Source organism: Lacerta agilis, chromosome 2, assembly GCF_009819535.1.
Source record: "Lacerta agilis isolate rLacAgi1 chromosome 2, rLacAgi1.pri, whole genome shotgun sequence".
NCBI classification, from domain to species: domain Eukaryota; kingdom Metazoa; phylum Chordata; class Lepidosauria; order Squamata; family Lacertidae; genus Lacerta; species Lacerta agilis.
The window spans coordinates 12,683,874-12,696,457 of NC_046313.1; the positions used below are offsets into that span (position 1 = coordinate 12,683,874).

At 45.2% G+C, this 12,584-nt stretch overlaps 1 protein-coding gene across 2 annotated transcripts in view; it reads left to right on the forward strand.

Moving 5' to 3' along the window:
• Positions 1-2,851: 2,851 nt before the first annotated feature.
• Positions 2,852-12,584, forward strand: part of RBMS2 (RNA binding motif single stranded interacting protein 2) — a 66,814-nt gene continuing 57,081 nt past the window's right edge. Inside the window, exon 1 of one of the 2 annotated variants that reach the window (XM_033138642.1) lies at positions 2,852-2,920. In XM_033138642.1, coding sequence (XP_032994533.1) covers positions 2,867-2,920 — 54 coding nt within the window. In that variant the 5' untranslated portion in view covers positions 2,852-2,866. Of the gene's footprint in view, positions 2,921-2,967; positions 3,146-12,584 lie in introns of those variants that run through there. The other variant, XM_033138641.1, reaches the window with a different exon arrangement.

The following is a 12,584-nucleotide window of genomic DNA, read 5'->3' on the forward strand; positions in this document are numbered from 1 at the left end:
CAGCTAGTGCAGAATACTGCCACTAGATCACACTGTGCAAAGATCACAGGACAAGGCCTTCTTTGTAGTAGCACCCCAGCCGAGGAAGTCTGCCCTTGGATGTCTACCAAGTTATTAATTTTTTTGTCTTAAAACATACCTGTTCTCTCAAGCCTTTGGAGAGATTTATGGTTTAACTGGTGTCTGGTACCTTTGTTTGTCTGATCTACTGCTAGTAATTATTTTTATATTGAATTTTAGTTTATTAGCATTTTGTGGTTTGATTTTATTTGTACAGTATTGTGTCTTTAAATATTATACTGGAAACTACCTTGTGGTTTACTCTGTACTGAAAGGCGGCTTATATAATAATAATAATAATAATAATAATAATAATAATAATAGCACCTTTTTGTTACAGTTGAAGGTTCAAGATCTGGCAAAGGATTCCTGCTGTTGAAAGGGGCCACATGCATAACAAGGAATTCATAGATGGCAAGGGCCCATTCATCTCAATTTGTCAAGAAAACAAGGGGAAGGTGGAGGAAAGAAGCGAATGAAAAATGATCCTTCCGTTGCCCTAGTTTTCATACAGTTCTACCTGAATGGTGAGTTGGTGGACTCCTCCACATGACTGCAAGAGCTTTGAAGATGGGTCACCTGTCTAAAGGCGGTGGGACTTGGGGACAGCGTATGCCATAAGGAAAAGAGGTGTGAATGAATGAATGGATGAGGTTTCTTCTATATATAATCCCATTAGCATGTCCTAGACTACATGTTTCCGGACTGCTGATTGTATACGGATGCTCTTCATAGGTGGGAAGAGGATGCTGATGTTTGTGTCTGTAAGGTACGGCAGTGGGAACTCCTTATGTGCTGGACAGATAAGGAGACAAACTCTGCGCAAAGAAAACTCGCTTTCTAAGTTCAAGAAATACTTGAAATACTGAAAATAAATATTTTGGCCATAGGATATTTGAGTTATCATAGGACTGGGATTTAACCGTGGATGCTTTCAGACTGTCACTGTTTTCAGGTTGTGCAGTTACAACAAACCAGTTTCCTCAGGAGATCTGACGCACTCTCTCTCTAATTTTATTTTTTTTCAACAGATAAACAATTCAACAACATTTCATCTATGACTTTCCCTCTCTTCCTCCTTCCCTTCCTCTAGGGTTCCTTCAAAATTTCAGTTTATGCTGTATATTATGGTTACTCTATACCTTCGCCTTATCTTACAATAAAAACAAAAAGTTCACCCCCACTGCTGTTCTTCCTCAAATCCTATTTGCATTCTAACATTTTTACAATGAGTTTTAATGTATTCTGCAAACATTTCCCAATCTTCTTTAAAATCAGTCTCTTTCTGATCTCTAATTTTACACGTCAAACTTGCCAATTCTACATATTTTACTAATTTCAGCTGCCATTTTTCTTTGGTAGGTACCACCTCATCATGCCATTTTTTGGTGTATAATATTCGTGTTGTCATAGTTGTGTAAAGAAATAGATTTATCTGATTTTTGGGGATATCTGCTCCAGTTACCTTAAATACATTTTTCAACTCATTATAAATCATCTCCCAAAATTCCTCAGCTACTTTGCACGTCCACCACATGTGGTAAAACGAACCTTCTACTTCTTTACATGTGACTTTTTGTCAGATGTGAACCAATAGCAAAAGGGTCTGGAAAGTGTGAGATAATGCAGTGTTGTCTAACTTCCCAGCAAACAAATCAGGATGAATGCTCAATAAAGAGACTGTCTGGAAGCGTCCTTTGTGTTGGGACACACTAGAGCATCATGAGAAGTAGATCAAATACCTAAAGACTCCCGTGAGCCTGGAGGAGGCTGCCTGCTGTGTCTCTGCATGATTTCCTGCTCTGGGCTTTAGCTCCTTCCAGTCTGCCTTCTGAGCAAGGGTGGCTCATTCTCTGTTCTCTCTGCATCTGGTGAAGTTGAAGCAATTAATCATTCCCTATGCAGAGGCAGCAGAATTACCTGCCCTCAGAGGAGGCTTTTCATTGCTTCTCTGCATGATTGACTGCTCTTGGTTTGCCTTCGAAACAGGAGTTGTGCCCAGATCAGTGACCCATGCCAGAATCACATGGAATAGGCTCCCCTGCGACTGGGTAACTAGACCTTGTGCGATATAAAAAGGGTACCTCTAGTTTTAAGTCAGGAAAAAAAGAAAGCTCGCTTCTGCTTGCGGATGCTAGCAAGCCAAGTGCTCCAGAGAATCTAAAAACCAGATGAGGACTTAGCGATTAAACAACTGTGAGATTCTATTTGTTCTCCACTATAAAAATGTGCAGGAATCAGTTTGTATCCAGGGAAACACCAAACCACAAGGGGGCTCTCAGCTAACTGCCCAGGCATTCAGTTTTGCAAAAAGGAAAAAAAAGGACAGAAAATGCCTCTGTCCTCCTGACATTTTAACACTGACTGCCCTGGGTGGTTTGGGAATCGCAACAGATCCTCCCTGCGGGCGTCAGAAGCACGTGGTTTTTTTTGCGTTTTTTGGGGCATGCACGCCAACCCTGCAGTGTATCGCATGCGGTCCTAGTGGTGGGTTGTTGTTGTTTTTTTGCATCACATGTGGCAAAACTGCCCGCCTTGTAAAGAGGATGATGCCACACCAGGGCCGCTGGGTGCCCTGTGAACTTCACGGCTCAGTCCCTCCTGGGTGTTGTTCTCTCTCGAGGGCGAACTTTTGCGTCAGGAGGTTTGTCTGTTGTCGAGTCGTGTGGCTTTATAGCCTGCTTTGATTTCTGCCATTTTATTTATTCTATTTATTTATTTATTTATTTATTTATTTAGTTCGTTTTACAGCTACATGAGGAAGAGGGAGCCTTACCCATTTTCTCCAGAGGCAGGCGTTAGGACCATGCGGAAAGCAGACACTCTGGCCCTGGATTCCAAGCTGGCTTGCCTTGGTGACGTAAGCCAGAAGCCCTGTCTCTCTCTCTCTCTCTCTCTCTCTCTCTTTTCTGTGTGTGAGTGTGTGTGTGAGTGTGTGTGTGTGCCTCTCTCTCTCTCTCTCTCTCTCTCTTCCCCCTCTTCCCCCTCCCTTCCCAAGCTCTCTAACATTAAAGCGAAAATGCTCCTTTCTGTGCCTCCTCGTGCAGGGATCGCCACTTTTGGCTACAGCAAGAGCAACAAGAAGGTAAGGAAGCCAGTCCTGGCTCCCCACCACCTCCCCTCCCCTTTCTGATTCCTATTTCCAAGATCTTGGAAACGTCCTTGGCTTAGAGAAGGGAGGAGAAGTTAAAAAAAAGGGGGGGTTGAGGAAAACCAGGGTTGCCTTCTTCACCACCCCGAATATCCCAGCTGAGGTGGTGTTGGTGTCTGAAGGGGAGACAGATCTTGGCAATTATTTGGGGGGAGGTTAGGAAGCTAGGAGGTGGGCTTCCCAACAGGGAAGCCCACCTCCTGGGTTGGCTGATCTTGGCCTCTGTTCCGGGGTGACCCCCATCCGCCCCTCACACCACCAGACCCCGCTTGCCAAGGCCGGAGTCTTCCCAAGGGCGACTTTGAGTCCGGAGCGATGGGGACAAAAAAAAATAAAATAAAAAATAAGCTGGGTAGACTAGAACAACAGGCAGCGAAATCACAGCACTTAGTGAATCTCCCTGGGACATTAATATTCTGTGGGTTCCTCCCTGCACCCCTGATTATGATGTGTTTGATTTTTCCATCTGGGTTTTTTTTTTCTTGCTACGGGGAGGGAACGGAGGACCTGCATCCAGGAGGGGCTGGTCTGGTCTTTCGGTACTGGAAGCAGGCAGTTCAAATTCTAGGCATGGGGTGTTCACACCAGGATCAGACTGAGGCCTTGTTTTTTAACCCTCTCCTGACTCTTTCCAGGGGGATGGAGACTTCTGAAGCCACCCCCAGCGGGGTATTCTTGAGGGTGGGGTTCCAGGATGTGGTTTCTATGGCATCCACGTGTTCTGAGGAAGAGTGTGCCATAAAGGAGGCTTCCCCCCCTTCCTCTTCCACCGCCCTTCCTGCTCCCCACATCTGGGGTGAGGCGAGAATACTCTGCATGCCAGGGAAGATGGGACATGTAGCTCGCAGGAGGATGCGAGGGAGCTGTAAGAAATGGGGGGTTGAACCCAACACCACCCCCTCCTCGTCAGGGCTGTCATTCGGAACCTGAATAGCCTTGTCAGGTTTGGAAAATGCATCTTGACTAGCCTGGGTATTTATTTGAACACTCGGGTGTGGATAAATAATCCCCTCTGGCAAGAAGTGTGGTCTGGTGGTACTCTAGGGTTTCAGGGAACCCCAGGTTATATCTCTGGCCAGGGCAGGGAAGAAGGATAGAAGGGGGAGACCCCCAGGAAGTTGGAAATAGGAGCCCAGACTTCTGGCATTTTAAATATCCACCTTATCTCTATTGTTGATTCACTGTGTGACCTTGTATTCATATGGTGTTGGGTTAAAGGGGTGTTGGTGGCAGGGGAGAAAAAGCTTTTTACCTGTTCTGTGCCTCAGTTTCCTCTCTGTCCGTCCCCGGGACTGTGGAAGAGCTACAGCGAATGTGCAAATTGCAGGCACTATAGTAATGAGGTTGGACAGAAACCTGGGGTAGAGAGGGAAGGCCAAATTTGGGGCATTAATTGTGTTTATCCATATTAGGGATGAGTATGGTACTCGAAGGAACTGTGGCTGTCTTAGCCATCTCGGTGCGCCTCCCTGCCAACATCTTTTTGAAACTGGGTGACATTTTCCTGTTCTGACCATTGACTGATGTGGAATTTGTAGAAATAGGCAGATATGGGGCGGGAAGACCTCTGCACTGATGGAGGGGCTGTCTGTGCCAATAAGGAGCAGGGCAGCATTTTGTGATGTGTGAGCTGTGGACACATATTAGTGGCTTGTCCTGTTAAGACAACAACAAGAAGGACAAACAGCGAACAGTGCTGGCACGGTTATTATAATTGGTGATTTCAAGGTAAGACTGAAACCATATCACCAGTCGTGTGTGCTCGCACACTCATGTGCACATATTCCACCTATGCCTCCATATGCATAAGTTGACATGGGTGTGTGTGTATTTTATTTCTTTTGACACTTTATATACTGCTTTATTACGGTCCTCTAAGCGGTGTGTTGTATGGATGAGTTATCTGTGCGTGTTTCAAAATGTTCTTGTTTTGAGTGCGTCTTGGAGTACTTTCAAGTGACTTTCCCGGGGCTAGCATGTTGTTTCATGGATTTGGTGCTGCAGGTGCCACTCCAGTGCTCAGGAACTTGCCCTCGTGTCTGTGTGCACATTTATTTGTGTGCGTGCATAGGTGAGCAGGTGCAGCTGTGGCCGCGTGTATACAGTCTCATCCTTGATTTGATTGACAACTAACATGGGTGCTTAAGGCTGAATTTGGATAATCATGATTGTGGGTCGGGCCGTTTGCTGTGTGTAGTCCTTGCGTAGCCATGTGTGAGAGTGAGACTTTTCTAAGTTAGACGGATGATCAGTGATCTCGAAACTATGTGTGTATGTAGGACTACAATGTAGGACATTTTATACAGGATCTCAAAGTAGCTGTCTTACTACAAAGGAATTTCAAAAACAGACTGGAAAGAGAAGTTGCTGAATTGCAACTAATTACCAAACTTAAAACCATGGAGAGACCTGGTCTGAACAAAGACATTGGATTCTTATCTCATTATACATGACAAAGCTATCTTTAGCCATCTCACCCCTTGCTTTTTCCTGTAAAACCAATTGCAGTCGTTAACAGTCATCAACAGGTTTTCCACAGCTATCAGCCTATCACCCATTCCCACCACCCTTCTGAGTAATACCCCTCCCCACTCTCTCACTATATATAAGGGTCCCGTGACTTCTGTTTCAGTGTATCTGAAGAAGTGTGCATGCACACGAAAGCTCATGCCAAGAACAAACTTAGTTGGTCTGAAGGAATTTTTTTATTTTTTATTTTGTTTTGACTATGGCAGGCCAACACGGCTACCTACCTGTAAATACAATAGATGCGGATCACCTAAGTTGGAATACTTCATCCTCGGCTTCAGCTAGCAGCACCCTTGACCTAAATGCAGGAAATGGAAATGAAACCCATTGATTTTAATGCATCTTAATTCCAGGCACTGTGTTTAAGAGTGGGGTGTCAGCTGGTGGGTCTAAGGCCGCCTAGGCACATGGAGTTTGTGCATCAAGTTCTGTCTATCTCTGAGCCGGAAATCATATTATATTGGAGGTCTTTCTTCAGGTGCCCATTGGAAGCTGATCGCTCACAGAAGTTGGCTGCAGAAGTTTCTGTGATTTGTAATGAGCGAAATGGATAGTATAGATTATGACAAGACACTGTAGGTACTGACCTTTAAAGCCCTAACGGCTTCGGACCAGTATACCTGAAGAAGTGTTTCCACCCCCATCGTTCAGCCCAGACACTGAGGTCCAGCTCCGAGGGCCTTCTGGTGGTTCCCCCATTGCAAGAAGTGAGTCTACAGGGAACCAGGCAGAGGGCCTTCTTGGTGGTGGCACCCGCCCTGTGGAACACCCTCCTGTCAGATGTCAGGGAATTAAACAACTCTCTGACTTTTAGAAAACATCTGAAGGCAGCCCTGTTTAGGGAAGTTTTTAATGGTTGATGTCTTACTGTGTTTTAATTGGTTGGAGGCTGCCCAGAGTGACTGCGGCAATCCAGTCAGATGGGCGGAATATAAATAATAAATTATTATTATTATTATTATTATTATTATTATTATTGGCTCACATGTTGCATTCATAGCTGTCAATTTTTCCCTTTTCTTGCGAGGAATCCTATTCGGAATAAGGGGATTTCCCTTTAAAAAAAGGGAAAAGTTGACAGCTATGGTTGCATTGTTCACATGAATGCAGGTAACTCAGAAAAATACCATGATCGAAATAACGAGACAATAACAATAACAACAACAACAACAACAACAACAACAACAACGAGAAGGCACTTAAGCTACTGGTCCACGTGTTTATTTCTTTATTTATAGAAGTATTTCTATATCATCCTCTCTCACCAAGTATTGCGGTGGTGCGCAGCGTTATAAAACGGTTAAGAAGCCATTAAAAGCAGCACGGAACCATTGTTGAAATGACTGGCTGCTCCAGAAAAAAAGTTAAACAATTGCATTGACCTGTTGGCGCAAAAAAGTCTTGCAGGAGTCAAAAGCGAGAGTGCCTGCTGAATCTCTTCTGGGAGAGCGTTTCACAGTATGAGACTGGCGACACTAAATGGTCGACTTCTGGTTAAGGTGAGTTGGGCCTCTGTAACACGGAAAACGACCAACAGTGCTCCTTGGGGTGATTTCATTGATGAGGATACAAGGGCTCAGGCAGTCATTAAGCAGTCCTGGACGCAGGTTGTTCAGGGATTTGTATATCGGCACATGAGTCTTGGACCTGGCCCAGTAACATAGGGGCAGCTAGTGTACATGTTTGAGCAGAGGGGTCATAGAATCGTAGAGTTGGAAGGTACCCTGAGGATCATCTAGTCCAACCCCCTGCAGAGCAAGAATATGCAGCTGTCCCATTCGGGGATCAAACCTGCAACCTCGAGTTGTTATCAGCACCACACTCTAACCAACTGGATGTCACGTGCTGTCGGGCACCTGCCCCCATCAGCAATCTAGCCGCTGCGTTTGGTACAGCGTTAGAAACTCAGATATATAATGGCTCCTTAAACCAGGGTTACAGTCTCAAAACGAAATACCTAGTTACCCTTTTGGGGCCCGATGACTCGAACGACGTATTTTTCAATACAACTTTTTGTTTCCTGAAATTCATTCTGATTGCGCAGATCAGGGGTGGGCAACCTAAGGCCCGTGGGACGGATGCGGCCCAATCGCCTTCTCAATCCGGCCCGCGGACGGTCTGGGAATCAGCGTGTTTTTACATGAGTAGAATGTGCCCTTTTATTTAAAATGTGTCTCTGGGTTATTTGTGGGGTCTGCATGGTTGTTTTTACATGAGTAGAATGTGTACTTTTATTTAAAATGCATCTCTGGGTTATTTGTGGAGCATAGGAATTTGTTCATATATTTTTTTTTCAAAGTATAGTCCGGCTTACCACATGGTCTCAGGGACGGTGGACCGGCCCACGGCTGAAAAAGGTTGCTGACCCCTGGCGCAGATAAAATATAACAGATAGAATTCTACAGGATGCATTGCTAGTGTGTGAAAACAGTCAAAGATCCAAGGATCCCCAGGCATGCACCTCCAGATGGTGGAGACGCCAGGTGCCATCCTGGCACCCAGGCATCTTCACTTGTTTGCAAGTGGCCGATAGCCAGGTGCAAAATGCACCTGGTGCATTTCAAACGCTGGTCCTGTACTAGCTACGGTTTCAAGACCAGGCCCGAGGGCAGCCCCACAATAGAATGTATTGCAGTAATCTAGTCTTGCTGTTACCCATGCAGGGACTACAGTGGCTAAGTTATCCAGATCAAGATAGGGCTGTAGCTGGTGGATCAGACAAAGCTGGTAAAAGCTGTTGCATTGCTCATCGGAATGCAGCTAACCAGAATGATGCCTGCATGTGTAAAGAAGTGTCTGTTTGTGGGGTCGGATAAATGTGCACATTATAAACATGTTTCCTGGGCCTTTTGACACACAGGTTTGTGTCTCTGGTTGTGGAAGTTGCATTTTCTAACTCTGTGTGGACTGTTTTGCTGATCCCAGCATTGACCTGTGTTCTCTTAAGACTGTATAAAATTAATATCTTACTGAAATGGATTGGATAGGCAAGGGAAGACTGTCTTCTGGAAGCAAAGAGAAGTCTGTGCATTACAATTTGCTGATACTCTGCAATTTTTTGTTTTTGTTTTTGTTTGCTAATAAGTGGAAATACTCACAGTTGGAAACGTAGCTATTTATACCTCCTTGCATTTCTTGGCCACTTTGGGCTTTAAAAAGACTTTTTAAAACTTTTTAAGTTATGGGGTCATGGTTGAAATTTTAAAAACGAAATAAAATTGGGAGATCTTAATTGGATCCAAATGAGCCTTTGAAAAAAATTATCTGAATTTTCCCCTGTCGTCCAAGGAGTTCTGGGCAGTGTGTGGGTTCTTTCTTCCCTGTTGCATCTGCTACTATTTATTTATTTCTTAAATTTACAGCTTACCTTTCCTGCAAGGAGCTCACGGAGGCATATATGGTTCTTCCTCTCTCACATTTCATCACAACAACTATAGGATTGTAGAGTTGTAAGGGGCATGGAAGGACATCTAAGCCAAACCTCCGAATTTGCAGGAGAGGCAACTGAGTATCTCTAACAAGAGGCCATCCAGGCTCTGCTTAAATTTATGATCGGAAGGTCGGCGGTTCGAATCCCCGCGAAGAGGTGAGCTCCCATTGCTCGGTCGCAGCTCCTGCTCACCTAGCAGTTCAAAAGCACATCAAAGCTGTCTGTGGACAAACGCACGCTCCTTCGGCCTATAGAGCAAGATTAGCGCGCTACCCCAGAGTCATCCGTGACTGGACATAACAGTCAGGGGTAAAAAGGTAAAGTGACCCCTGACCATTAGGTCCAGTCGCTCTATAGGCCGAGGGACCCGGCGTACAGCTTCCAGTTCATGTGGCCAGCATGACTAAGCCGCTTCTGGCGAACCAGAGCAGCGCACGGAAACTCCGTTTACCTTCCCGCCAGAGCAGTCCCTCTTTATCTACTTGCACTTTGATGTGCTTTCGAACTGCTAGGTTGGCAGGAACTGGGACAGAGCAACGGGAGCTCACCCCGTTGCAGGGATTCGAACCGCCGACCTTCTGATCAGCAAGCCCTAGGCTCAGTGGTTTAACCCACAGCGCCACCCGCGTGAGGGGTACCTTTCCCTTTAAGGAGAGCCTACCTCCTTCCAAAGCGAACTATCCGAACAGCTCTCTTAGGAAACAGCTCCTAATGTTTACCCCACAATCTGTTCCCTTGCAACGACCATCCGCTGGTTCTGGTCCTACCGTCTGCCACAATGGCAAACAGGTCTGCTCCATTTTCCGTGTAGCATCTTTTCAGATACTTGAAGACAACTATCATGCCAGTCTTCTGTTCCCCAGGCTGAGCACACCCAGCTCTTAATGTTGTTTCTCCCAGGACTTGTTTTCCAAAACTGTTCGCCATCCTGACCTCCCTCCTCTTGGTCAACATTCTACTTAAAAAAGCATTGGGCAGAGTATTCCTGAGGTGGTCCAGCCAGTGCATTTCATTTCATTTTTTCATTTCGCTTTTAATTTTCATACCGCCTTTCTCTATTACTATACGCAAGGCAGTTTACAAGCCGAAGAAGCAACGAAGACCGTGCGCACCATATAGCGATCTGATCCAATACCAAAACGTCAAAATAAAAACTTTAAAATAAACAGCTTGTATCAAATAATGTAATATTCACTAATCCATTATAATATAACAGTACACGATAAAATTAAATACCAGCAAATAATAATTAAACAGAAATTCACTCTTAACAATTACAACAATTTCTAAACTGTAATCAATAAAAATAACAGGAAGTCACACTGTATAAAATAACGCAATACAAATTGAGAAGCACAGACACACAACTTATAAAATTATTTTGAAAAAATATCCCTGAACTCTTCCTCTCTTCCCAGCTGCTTCTGTGGTTCCTAAAGTCATGGTCTGGGAAAGGATCCTAGGGCTGGAAGGTGGGCCAAAGCAGGTGGGAAAAGCCATTATGCAGAATACATTGGAACTGTTACGTCCATCTCCTGTAAATGCAGCCTGAGATTGCTTAACTTTTCAAGTAGCAAACATCACAGTGCTGGCTCATGTCCTGCTTGTGCTCCACTAAGACACCTTATTCTTGTCCTATGCTTCAATCTTTTTTCTTCTTTTTTTCCTTTTACATTTATCTCTGGTGAAAATCCCATCTTTTGGGTTTGGGCCAGCGTTCCAGCCTCTCAAGATGATTTTGAATATTGATTCTGGGCCCATCCAGACTGCTGTTTTGTTGTGGGCGTATAAAGCAACATATGTTTGATTCTTTAATAGAACATTTGAAGTGGATTTAAACGGGACTGTCCACACATCTCCCCAATTTATAAGTTGCTGTGCTTCCTTGATGATCCTGCCTTAATGCATCCACACTTTCGCTCTGTCTATGCTCCTGCCACCCCCAATTCGCTCCTTGCCCCCTTGAACACAAGTTGATGACACCAGGCCACCATATTTCCAAATTTTTATTTTTTGGCTGCAATTGCTGTGCCAACCATGCTTGGTTGCAGGAAAAAGCAGGAAAAAGCAAGCAAGCAAGCAAGCAAGCAAGCAAGCAAACAGGAATGCCAGCAAAAGACATCAACAGGAAGTATGTAGGAACGACTTAAGCTTCTCTTGCCTGTCGCCTATTTTTGAGTGTAAGTTAGTTGCGCTGTGACACCATACTGCCAGGTTCTTATGTTCCGGCTGTGATAAACCATCACTTCTTTCCATCCCCTAGCAGGCCTGCATGACGTTTTAATACATTGCCTGAAACTGGTTTAAATTTGAAATCGTGAGAGCGATTTTAGAATTCCCGATCAGGAAATGTAACGAGAATCCCCGTTGCGCCACGATGCCCGCCTGGCAGTCTGCAAAGGCAGCTTGCGCCGCCCAAGCCTGAAAGGTCAGGTGGGCAGAGCGGGTTAGGTGTGAGAGCCAAGTTTCCGTTTACCTGCTAGGGACAAATTCAAATAGCGCCAGCCTAAGGAATCTCCAGGTGGAACGGGGGCTCCTGGTCGTTGCTGCTTTTGCAGCGAGAGATTATTGCGAGCTGCGATGGGTGGTTCCGGAGAAGCTGGCAGCTCTGTGGTGCTGTGCCGTGTGGTGCCCGGGCTGATACGCTCTTCCTGGAACAGCAGCACCCGCCTGGCCTCAACAGGAAGAGGCGGGAGCTGTGCACAGTGACGCTAATCGTCTGCATGGCCAGCAACTGCCTTCTTCCTCCCCACCCCCTTTCTGACACCGCCATATTGCGAAGTTTAGCTGGCAGTGTCTTACGATGTTGGAAAGCAGATATTGCCCAGCCTTACCCCCCACCCCCTGAATGATAGTATCCAGCAACAACAGGAAGCATGCAAGTGGCCAAATCACAAAGAAGTGGCTGGCTTCATTTCAGCGCCCTTGCACTTGGGCACATTAAAAGTGGGAAAGAAAGAGCCAGAACATATGTAGAATGAAACATTACAAGATTTTAGCAGGAAATGCTCCGTTTGCAGCCGAAGCAATATAACCTGAATCTTTTACAGGTGCAAATCATATTGAAAGCAGGGCGGCGTATGACGGCCCCAGTAGCATCATGCGTCTAAATCATGATGAACACGCAGTTGAAATGATCTCTTCTGTGGTGTTTAACTGCCCCTCCCAGCTTGATAAGCAAATGAATTCATTTATAAAAAATATTGAACAGCACAGGGCCTAGATCAAAGCCACGTGGCTTTCTATTCAAGACGTCTATCCAGGTTGACACAGAGACATTAGTAAGCACTTGTTGAGTATGGTAGCTCAATCAGCTACCTAACATCAACTAACAACTGTATTATCCAGCCCACATTTTACCATTTTGTCAGCAAGGATATTATGGGACACCTTATCAGATGCTTTGCTGAAATC